The 12,122-nt window shown below is 32.7% G+C and overlaps 1 protein-coding gene across 2 annotated transcripts in view; it reads left to right on the top strand.

Moving 5' to 3' along the window:
• The first annotated feature begins 408 nt into the window (after positions 1–408).
• Positions 409–12,122, top strand: part of LOC109104088 (vesicle-associated membrane protein-associated protein A-like) — an 18,458-nt gene continuing 6,744 nt past the window's right edge. The window contains exon 1 of one of the 2 annotated variants that reach the window (XM_042713691.1): positions 409–695. In XM_042713691.1, the coding sequence (XP_042569625.1) occupies positions 638–695 (58 nt within the window). In that variant the 5' untranslated portion in view covers positions 409–637. The remainder of the gene's footprint in view (positions 696–12,122) is intronic. The other variant, XM_042713695.1, reaches the window with a different exon arrangement.

The raw sequence follows: 12,122 nt of genomic DNA on the forward strand, positions 1-12,122 counted from the left end.
ATCAGATGATTTTATTGTAATTAAGTTTTTGGCTACTGATGACGTAATGACGTAAGAGCGACGTGATGACACGCAAACAATTTCGCAAACAAAAGTCCCGTCATGCATAATTACATATATATAATTTTGTTAAGAAATATTAGATATTTTCTATATTTTAGGCATGTTATCTTTGTGCCAGTATTTTTCATATACTTATATCACAGTTAGACTCGAGCTTTACATTTATTGATATTATTATTATTATTATTATTTTTATTCAAAGCGACCTTTAAGCTCTGTATTTTTGTGCGCCCTTGATATATATATATAAAAAAAGTAAAACTCCTGCTCTATAATAAGCAAATTTGACCACATATTAAGTCATTTTAGAAACATTTACAGAGCTCCAAACGTTAAACTGTAAGAATGTTTTGGGTACAGTATCCACGCGGCCGAGATTACAGCATAGATTGGATTTATTTACCAATAAAGACATAATAAATTGAGTTTACCGCGAGCTCGATCAGACGGGCCTGCGCGTTCGTGTGTTGCGGGGACGCGCCGCGCGCTCAGTGACTCAGTGGAAGGGTTTCGGATCGACCGCGCCGCGCTCAGCTGCTCCCCGAGACTAAGCGTCACCTCGCCGGCCAAAAACATGTCCAAACTGGAGCAGGTCCTTATCCTAGATCCCCCCACCGACCTGAGGTTCAGAGGTAAGTGAGGCACGCGGACGGTCGCCGTGTTTCGGTGAAGTGTAAGCGGGTTAAGTGCAGGAAGGGAGCGCGGGCCGCGCCGGATCCCCGGGCTCGAGTTTACTGACAGGCGGCCGCTCCTGTTCGCGAGTTCCCGGCACACGGCACGCCGCTCATCGGCGGCACTGCGGCGAAGCGGAGCGGGTGTCGGTTGGGGTTTGATTGGCAAGGCTGTGCAGCACTGCCAGGTCACTATCCCGGGGTAAAATAGAAATGAACGTGTCCCGTGCTTACGTGGATGCGTTTCAATAAAGAAACAAACATTTACAATAAAATCCTGTGACTGTAGCATGGCATTATTTTTTACTATGGTACTTTAAACACGTTTACTAAAGTAAACTAACAGATTTTTGTGAGGTACTACCTGATGAAGAAGTGAAAGAATCGCATTACCATGGTATAAATCTGAAACAATCACTAATCCTGTTACTGTCACCGTGCTTTATCATGTAAGAGTATATTTAGGGCCCGAGCACCGATGGTGTGAGGACCCTCTTGTATCTGCTTTGTTTATTATTATTATTATTATTATTCTTCTTCTTCTTCTTCTTCTTCTTAGGCTCTTCTTCTTCTTCTCCAAAATGAATCGCGTTTTTGAGGGCCTAAAACATGCTCGAAAAGTCCTGAAACTTTGCACACGCGTCAGACCTGGTGAAAATTTACGTCTGATATAGGTTTCAGAAGAGGGGGTGGCAAAATGGCTCGACAGCGCCACCTATCGTAAAAAAATCAACAGCCCTCGAGCTGTGTTTCACGTACATGCACGAAAATTGGCACACATATGTAAAGCATCAGTACCTACACAAAAAGACTCTTGGAGCAATATCCGAAACCCAACAGGAAGTCGGTTATTTTTAATTTTATGAGCAAATTTTGCATCATTTTTGTCATTTGCATGCCTTGTATTTTAACGAACTCCTCCTAGAGATTTATTCAGATCAACACCAAAATTTGGTATGCCTAATCTAAAGGCCTTTGCGATGTTTAAATTGCGAAGATCTTGAGTTTTCGTTGACGGGCGTGTCCGTGGCGGCCTGACGAATTTCGATGATTCGCCATGAAAAATGAAGTTGCTATAACTAAGAACTACAATGTCCAATCTGCCACACAAACTTCTCAAGTTTGATAAGACTCCTGACACTGAACAGATTGATATGCCCTATATTCAGTTAAAGTCATAGCGCCACCTACTGGCAACAGGAAGTGACATATTTTACACTGTAACAAACCTACCCCGAGAAATTTTATGACATAAATTTTTTTTTTTTCAGTCACTCTATTCTAAAGGCCTGTGCGATGTTAAATTATGAAGATCTTGAGTTTTCGTTAAAGGGCGTGTCCATGGCGCCGTCACACAAAGTTCGATGTCTCGCCATGGGAATAAAAGTTATTGTAACTCAGGCATAACATGTCCGATCTTGCCCAAACTTCACATGTTCGATAAGAGTCCTGGCCTGAACAAATCTGAAGGCCAATATTCCATTGGGTGTGGCAAAATGTCTCGATAGCGCCACCTATACATTTTCAACAGAGTACGCCTCGAGCTACGTTTCGCGTACATGTACAAAAATCGGTACACACATGTAACACACCAATACCTACAAAAAAGTCTCTTGGTACGAAATTCAAATCCCAACAGGAAGTCAGTTATTTTTGAATTTTTCTCTGCAAAATTTGTGTCGTTTTTTTTGCCATTTTCAGCCAGAGGGGTTGTACTTTAACGAACTCCTCCTAGAGATTTATTCAGATCAACACCAAACTTTGTCTGTGTAATATAAAGGCCTTTGCGATGTTAAATTGCGAAGATCTTGAGGTTTCGTTTAAGGGCGTGTCTGTGGCGGCCTTATAAATTTCGATGTTTCGCCATGAGAAAAGAAGTTGCTATAACTCAGACATACATTGTCCAATCTGCCCCAAACTTTCACATGTTTGAGAAGACTCCTGACCTGAATATATCTACATGCCAATATTCAGATATCGCTATAGCGCCACCTGCTGGCAAACAGGAAGTGACATGTTTTACGCCGTAACAAACTACTCCTAGATATTTTATGACATTTTATAATTTTTTTTTGGTCAGTCTAATGTAAAGGCCTTTGCGATGTTAAATTGTGAACATCTTGAGGTTTCATTAAAGGGTGTGGCCATGGCGCCGTCACCAAGTTCGATGTCTCGCCATGGGAATAGAAGTTGTTGTAACTCAGGCATAAGATGTCCGATCTTCCCCAAACTTCACATGTTCGAAAAAGAGTCTTGGTCCTGAACACATCTGAAGGTCATTATTCCACTATAATCATAGCGCCACCTGCTGACAACAGAAAATGGCTTATTTTACACTAACTATGCAATGTCCAATCTACACCAAACTTCAAATATTTGGAAAGAGTCATGGCCTGAAGATATCTAAAGGCCAATATTCAGTGATACTCATAGCGCAACCCCTGTTGTCAATAAGACACCTCATTGCCTTATACTAACTCAAACATTCCATGTTCAATCTGCACTAAATTTCATATGCTTGATAAAAGTGCTGGACTGAAGAAATGTACATGTTGAAATCCAGTTATAATCATAGCGCCACCAGCTGGCAGCTGGAAGATTGGCACATATAAATGACTTTGATATATTTCTCTTATATTTTACCACATTAAACGCATATATCTCGCCGTTCGCTGTTTTACAAAAGCCACCCGCTGGCGGTGAGCCCGGGTGCGAGGGCCCGTTCATCGCTGCTTGCAGCTTTAATTATTATATAATTGTTTGTATGGTGCTGCCCTGATTTCAGGACATGGACCGAGTACAGTGACATCACACAGTGATATTATATATGTGCAAGTTTCCCCATCCTAAAATGATTTAAAAGGTACCTCTGTAGTTTCTTGCGTAAAGACACAATCTATATCTAAAATATTATTTGGAACTACGTTTTTATCCTTTATATTTATTTATTTATTTATATTTATAATATTATTTTAGTCTTTTTACTTACTCATATAATGACTAAGTATTTAGCTATTATTTATTTGTTTACTTATTTTAATCAAATGTTATTGATTTATTTTTATTTACCTATGTTAGTCTAATGTTTGTAATTTCATATTTATTTATTTTTTTTTTATTTTTTATTTTTTTTTTTATTTATATTTATGTTTTTGTTTTTTGTTTTTTTTTTTTTTACACATTTGTTTTAATCTAATTTTATTTATTTGTTTGTTTACTAACCTATTTACATATTTTTTATTTATTTCAATCATTTTAATTTTTTAAAATATTTTTTTAATAAAGTACTGTAATTATTTATTGTTTAATCTTTATTTATATATTTATTTTAGTCCATTTTTTATATATTATTTACTTATTTTAATCTAATACTTTTTATTTATTTTATCTTTATTTACTTATTAATTAAAGTACTGTATTTATTTATTCTTTATTTACGCCTTTGTTTTAATCTAATTCTATTTATTTGTTTGTTTGTTTACTAACCTATTTACATATTTTTGTATTTATTTCAATCATTTTTTTAAATTATTTTTTAATAAAGTACTGTAATTATTATTTAATCTTTATATATTTAGTCAATTTTTTATTTATTATTTACTTATTTTAATGTTGCAATTTCACATTTAAATACTTTTTAATTATTTATTTTATCTTCTTTATTATTTACTAATTAATTAAAGTACTGTATTTTTTATTTACACATTTGTTTTAATCTAATTTTATTTATTTTTGTTTGTTTACTAACCTATTTACATATTTTTGTATTTATTTCAATCATTTTTTATTTTTTTTAATTATTTTTTAATAAAGTACTGTAATTATTTATCGTTTAATCTTTATATATTTATTTTATTCAATTTTTTATTTATTATTTACTTATTTTAATCTAATTATGTATTTACATTACATACAATTACATTTAGTCATTTAGCAGACGCTTTTATCCAAAATCAACAAAAGAGCAATGATAGAGTCTCGGTTATCTTAACGCAGTACGCGTAGCAAGGGTTTTTATACCCTCGAATGTGTGAGTGATTCATGCATTACAGCAGGAAGTAGACGATCAGTAAACATGCATGTTTAGAGTTCTCTCAGATTCCTCTCCTGTGTTAAATGAGTAACCAGCGCTGATGGTTTATACCGGCGTGGGATGCTCTGTGAGGTTTTTGGGAGGCTCTCGTATGCTGCAGGACGCCTCCTCGTTAGTAAAACTCACTGAAGTTCACTGGTTTGTTACTACTACTATATTTGTGAGCATGTTTTTGTCTTCACACCGAAGCAGCAGTTTGTGGTCTGAGTGCGTTGTGAAATGAGTCTTCGGATATTTCGGGTGATGTTGACACGACTGGCTTTATTCTCGTCGTACGTCGTTTTAAACTCTTGTTTGTTTTAAAACTGTGGTGCGTTTCTGTGTGAAAACCTTATTTCTGTGTGAAACCGAGTGCATCTTTAAAAAGGACTAGTGAGTCATGTTTATGGTTTGGTGACGTCACTCACTCATATTTTTTTTTCATCGAGAGTTTTGTAGTTTTCTCAAATTTTTTTCCTTGTACCAAAGTTTGTGATTTATTTACACTTGTTCAGATGTTTGTGGTCGGTGATATTTTTGTTTTAGGTTTTTGAAAGAGTCTTTTTTTGTTCGCCAAGGCTGCTTTTATTTGATTAAAATATGGTAAAAATTTTGAAATATTATTATAAGTTAAAACAGCTGTTTTCTGTGTGAATCTCTGTTAAAGTGTAATTTATTTCTGTGATGCACAGCTGTATTTTCAGCATCATTACTCCAGTCTTCAGTGTCACATGATCTTCAGAAATCATTCTAATATGATGATCTGCTGTTCAAGAAACATTTCTGATTATTATCAATGTTGAACACAGTTGTGCTGCACAATATTTTTGTGGAAACTGTGATGCATTTTATTTTTCAGGATTCACAGATGAACAGAAAGTTCAAAAGAATAGCATTTATTTAAAATAGAAATCTTTTCTAACATTATAAACGTCTTCACTGTCACTTTTGATCAGTTTAATGCGTCTCTTTTATTTTTTTTTTTAATATGGTGATTTCAGTACTAGTATTTCATTATAACACGGTTTAAGAAATAAATTCTGTAAGCCTATAATAAATAAATTCTATGATATAATAGTTATTCATAAATTATAATAATAATAATAATGAAGCGTTCATGTCACAAATGCTGCGGGACGACACAAATACTTTCTATAACTGATCTGCCTAATAATATCCCGGCCTCGAACACTGCATCAGTCAAGTCCTAATGCGGTTTCATGTGGTCCTGAGCGGCTGCGGAAGAGGAAGAGGCTCGTGTGGATGTTCTGATGGGCCTGTAACCCAATAAATAAATGAGGTGACAGGAAGAGGAGCCCTGAGCTAAATACAGCCGGCCTGACGGGATTCCTCCTCCGGAGCGCTGCGCTCGGTGTTTTTTGCTGTAGTTTCAGTGAACTTTAATCTCATCATGGTTGCATGGCACCATAACAATTAAGTTAAAGTTGATTTTTTACTTTTTATAAGCATTTTTAGCCTTACAAGGCCATTTTTTTTGTCTAACATTATTAAATGGATGCATCATCTTTTGTGTCAAATTTTTTACATTTAATCAATAAATTCAAATAATGTGACACTATTTGAGGCTATACGGCTGTTACCAGTCAAATTAAATCAGTATCAACTAAATTTGTGTTTGCAGTGCATTAGAATCTGCATCTGAAGTGGCGTTTAGACACAGACTGTTTAATGCAAGACACGAATGCAGTTACAAAAAAAAATAAAAAATTTAATACTGATATTTAAAATGATTTGGGGAAAAAGGGCCTTTTTCTCTGTAAAATCTTTTAGTAATCATCATAAATTATAAAGCATTTGAAAGCATAGAAGCCCGAGATTCATCCTGTGAAAACCACTTTGAAATCGGACACCATGGAAATGGTACTTTAACATCTTATGGCGGTCTCCTCCCCCTTAGTGGGCGGAGTCAAGTGTCGTATTACAAAATGCATTACGGTCTTTTAGAATCAAAACTTTTTATAATCTTGGCAACAAACATATCATTGGAAAGGTCTGAGTCTCAGGATTCCATATTTGGTGGTTATTTTGAGATCTAGAGAAAAATTCATTAAGCAAAATTCAAAGGAGTTTTGGTGGCCCCCAGTGGCTGTTTGTGGTATGACGCCCTAAATAAAATCTCACAGGAACCTCAGTTTTTTTCATATCAACTTCAAATTTGGAACATAACTCATTTAGACACGAGGCTTTCATTTTATACCAATTTTAGAGTAAAACCTGTTATGTAAAATATATATAATAAAATAAAATTAATATAGCACATTTTATTTACAGTACATTTAAACTTACATAACTTTTTGATAAAATTCCACTTTTGCCAAAATCTGCTAATGAATAATTCTTCTTTAAAAAGAGACCAACCTTAGGTTTATATTCCAAAGTGTTCATAAATTACAACAATTTAAGTTTGGATAGTGCACTTTAATGCCTAATTTAAAAAATGGGGGGTGACAGTTAAAGGGTTAAATATAAACCTCAAATCGCCAGTAGGTGGCGGCAGATCAATAAAGGTGAAGACTTGACTTGTATGAATCAGCCATCTGAACGAATCATTTGAATGAATGAATCAATGACTCACTCATGCAGAGAGCATGATTCATTGAGTGTTTCATTCAACTGATTCGTTCAAGTCACCTTTATTTCTATAGGTGCTTAATACAATACAGATTGTGTCAAAGCAGCTTTACGATGTCAGACAGGAAAGACGTGTGCTGAAAACGGTCAGTTTAGCAGTTAAAGTCAGCTCGTTGTTGATTCAGTTCAGTTCTCTTCTTGTAGTCCCCATCGAAGCGAGGCGGCAGTGGCAAGGAACCAAAACTGAAATGGGTAAAGAATCCTTGGGAGAAATACTGCTGTGTGTTTCTCAGAGACGCAGAACTGTTCTGCTGTGGCTTTGGTTGATACTATTTTCGTTGTTGAAACGGATCAAAAACAGGAACTTGTGTCTAAAATGTAAGTCATGTAATATTAACTTTTGTTTATTGAACTGTTCATCAAATCAGTATCACATTTGTGCTGATGTTTGGAGAAAAGCGTCACTCTTGTGATATTAACTATAGGGATGCACCGATCATGATTTTTTTATGGCCGATACCGATTTCCGATTTTTTTTTTTTTCTTTAAGCAACAAACAAGAAAGAAGGAAAATATACATAAACAAGATGTTTATTTGGTATTTAATAGGCCAAACTGGTTTTTGGCTTTTGAAAACAATAACCGTAACCATCTTAAACCATCTTAACCAAATTAACGGCAGTGACTGCACAGTAAGTAGCCTACATTCAATACAAACATAGATGGTACAGACATCAGCATTTAGCTTTTGTTTTTGAATTGGGTTGAAACTACATAGAACTGGCCTTAAATTAAAAGATTAACTGTAACCATGTGAAATTAAAGGCAACAACTGCATAGTTCTACAATCCAAACAACACAATCAACACCCATTCAAGAAGATGTTTCTTAATCAGCATTTAGTATTTGTTTTAGTTTTTACATTTGGTTTTAAATAAAAAAAAAAAGGTCTTTACCAGGTATGCTATATAAATAAATTATTCCAAAATGTTAAATTCATGTTGGTGCGAATAAAACAAAGATGCAAAAGTGTTTCCTTCGTCCAATTAAAAAAAAAAAAAAAAAAATAGGGTAATGATTCACATCTGTATTTTTTTACTTGAGCCAATGAAAAATAAATAACTATTGGCTTAAGTAAAAAAAAAAATCGATGTGAATCAATACCCTAAAAAATTTTAATTGGATAAATGAAACACTTTTTTTTCAGTGTGCACAGCAGGTGAATTTTAAATCAAATTAAGTCAATGTAATTTTAAGGTTAAATAAAAAAATAATCATCTTATACAGAAATGACGTTTACTTCTGGCTTTTCAAACGTGTGTGCAAGTTCTACTTTACAAAAAAAAAAAAAAAAAAAAACGCATTTCAGTTTTGTCACAGTTTAGTCCGTAGCAGGAAAGGGGCTCTTATTTTGTGCTTCTTTTGCGCTTCCTGCTATCTGTGCCTCAGACATGTAGCTCTGCACTTCCAGTGCTGAACGGCTGCCCGTGTCCTGCGCACAGATTCCGAAACAGTTCCACACAAATGACATGATAGCGAATGATTACAATGTAGTCTGTGCACGCAGGCGCACTTCCGAAAAAATTGGCCGAAAAAAATACCAAAAACCGGCCGATTGCCGATCGCGTATTTTAAGCAAAAACCGGGCGGTTCCGATTTATGGCCGGTCAACCGGTGCATCCCTAATTAACTATATCAGATGATATAAATCTAAAAGACACATAACAGTCATACGTGGCATATTTGTTCCTTTATTTTAAATTTTGTGGGAATTTCTAAATGTATTTTAATAGAATAAATCACGCAGTGAAATGCAGTCGCGCAGTATCTTTAGTTTTTGCGATATACTCAAAAATGCTTAATTGAGATTTAATCGCATCCAAAATAAAAGTTTTTGTTTACAAAATATAAGCGTGCGTATTGTATATTTATTATGTATATACACATATTCAAATATAATTTATATGTAAATATTTTATATATAAACAAAACATATTTTTCTTAAATATATGCATTCATCGTGATTAATCGTTTGAAAGCACTAAATGTAAAATGCATATTGTTTAAACCACAATTGCGATGTAATCGTAGACAATATATATCGCTAAGCAACCACAGCATAGTCTGCTTTTAACCCTTTAGGTGCTGTTTGGTTATTTCTGCCTGAAAAATGTTGCTTTTATTTTTATTATTATTTTATGTATTTATTTTTTTTAAATTTTGACTTAATTGGAAATGAATGGGAGGCGAATGCCATCTAGTGGAAACATTTGTTACTGCACCCAAACAAAACCTTACCGAAAGCTGGTTTTTGAGATATCAACTTAAAATTTGGAACACAACTTATTTAGATTTGTGGCTTTGATTTTCATGCATTTTTAGAGTAAAACACGTTTTGGAAAATATATATTTCATATGAATTTAAAAAATTAAATTTTTGTGCATTTTTCATAAAAATAAACTTTAACCTTTTTTAGTTTAACTTAAAAAAAAAAATCTCTTCAGCAATAATCTGCCAAGTGCCTTCTGTAAACAAACACCAGATTTAAGTCTTTTTAAGACTAAATATTAATATTTATTCTATTTCAGTTATTAGTTCAATTATTTATATACTATGTATTTTTTAAATTTATCTTACTGTTATTTAAGTATACTGTAATAGATTTTTAAATGATTTTGAATTACTTTATTTATTTTAACTTTAGTTTTTACTGATTGTCTGTCATTTTTATTAGCTTCTGTTAAAACCTAAATGATGATATTAGAAATAATTTATTTCCAGTTGATAATGTCCCAGTTTTCCTCTAATATTTCACTAGAGCTATCAGAGTTTGTAGTCTGAGCTCAGGGTTCGTGAAGGGTTATATATGTATATGCTTGACCTGAAGACACGCTGTTTTTCTGCTGATTAGATTTCTCTCTGGATGTTTCCATACAGTGATTCCCTCCGAGGCTCTCTAACGTTATCTGATGTGATCCGCGTTCTCGTGTCTCTCACAACAATCCCCTTCTTCTCACAAGTCCAGCAGAGCTTAATTTCCCCGGCTGAGCATCTGCTGTTCTGATCCTGCAGGACTCCTCTAATCCACTAATATGTGACATGCACGGTCATAAGATCCTGGCTTTGAGGCATAATTCACATCATCTGGTTTCATCTGCTCCAGAAGAAGAGCTGGAGCGGGATTCGATCGAGAGATGCTGCTGCTGTCCTGTTTGATGAGCATTTTCATGTTAATTCTGAACTGTAGATGAACCTGTACTACATGAATTAAGCTGGTGGTCGACTGATATCTTAGAGACAGGCCTATATGCATTATGAAATCACAGCTGGATTTGCAGAAGTTTGTGGCATTGTGCTGTCAAAATAAAAGTCCCTCTTCCTGCAGTTTGAATGCTCTTATATTTGATTCATTAACTAACTTTATCAAGTGCATCATGGGATACTTTCTAACCTGTGGTGTATAAAGTTCTGCTAATGTTATATTATGGGCGGGGCCTTATTATGGGAATAATTCATCATTACAATTCATGGTGATTCCAGACTTTAAAAAAAAAAAAAATTTTTTTTTTTTTTTTTTTTTTTTTAGCATTTAATTTGTTTTAACATTTATAACATGAATTATTAATAAGTCTATATTCATTTTAATTGGTAAGATAGATATTAATATTAGTGTTGAGCTATATGCTCTATATTTGCCGATTTAAGATATTATTATCATGCAAATTTATTTAATTATTTACTTCTGGAGAGTGAGTCGATTTCGATTTTTTTTTAGACATAAGTAGCATATGGATGTCATAAAATATTCTTAATATGACTGAATTTGTATTTAAACATTATAAACATTGTAAGTTATTAATTATAATGCTTACATTTCCTCAGTTATTCAAACAGTGGGCAAATAACGTCTAATAACTGTATTAGGGCTGAGCGGTGTATCGAGGTTTAATAATACAGTAAATTATGTTAAGATGATATTATCAATATTAAATTGAATGATATGAATGATAATATATTTGTTGTTTTAAAACTTTTAAAACTATTGATCTGCTTGTACATTTATCAACTCGTGAAATCAGTTTAGTTTTGTAAAGAAATTAATACTCTGGAATAATTCATAGTTGTGTACAAAACTGATTTCTGTTATTTATTTATTCAGTCAAGTTTGTCCGCATTTTGATTAGTATTGTTATAGTCACAGTTTTATTTTTTTATTTTATTTTATAAATAAAAAAGTGTTTTATATTGCATTTAATTTAATTTAACCAAATTTTATTTAATTATATTTTAATTTTATTTATATATATATATATATATAGTTATATATATATATATATATATATTATATATTTATATATGTATATATATATGTATTTTTTATTTATTATATATAATATATAACCTAATTTTAATTATATTTAAATTTTATTTAAATTAATATTATATATATATTTTTTTATTTATTATATATAATATATAACCTATTTTTAATTATATTTAAATTATATTTAAATTATTATTATATATATTTTTTAATTTATTTATTATATATAATGTATAAATAATAAAATATATATAATTTATTATAAATATTATTATTTTATATTATTTTATATTATTTTGCTGAATTATTTCTTAACCGAGGAGGTTGAATCAAACCTGTTTTATTTCTTGTATATTATGTTCATGCGTCACGCATCAGACTGCAGGTTAATCTCGTTTA

This window comes from Cyprinus carpio, chromosome A2 (genome assembly GCF_018340385.1).
Source record: "Cyprinus carpio isolate SPL01 chromosome A2, ASM1834038v1, whole genome shotgun sequence".
Classification (NCBI taxonomy): Eukaryota; Metazoa; Chordata; class Actinopteri; order Cypriniformes; family Cyprinidae; genus Cyprinus; species Cyprinus carpio.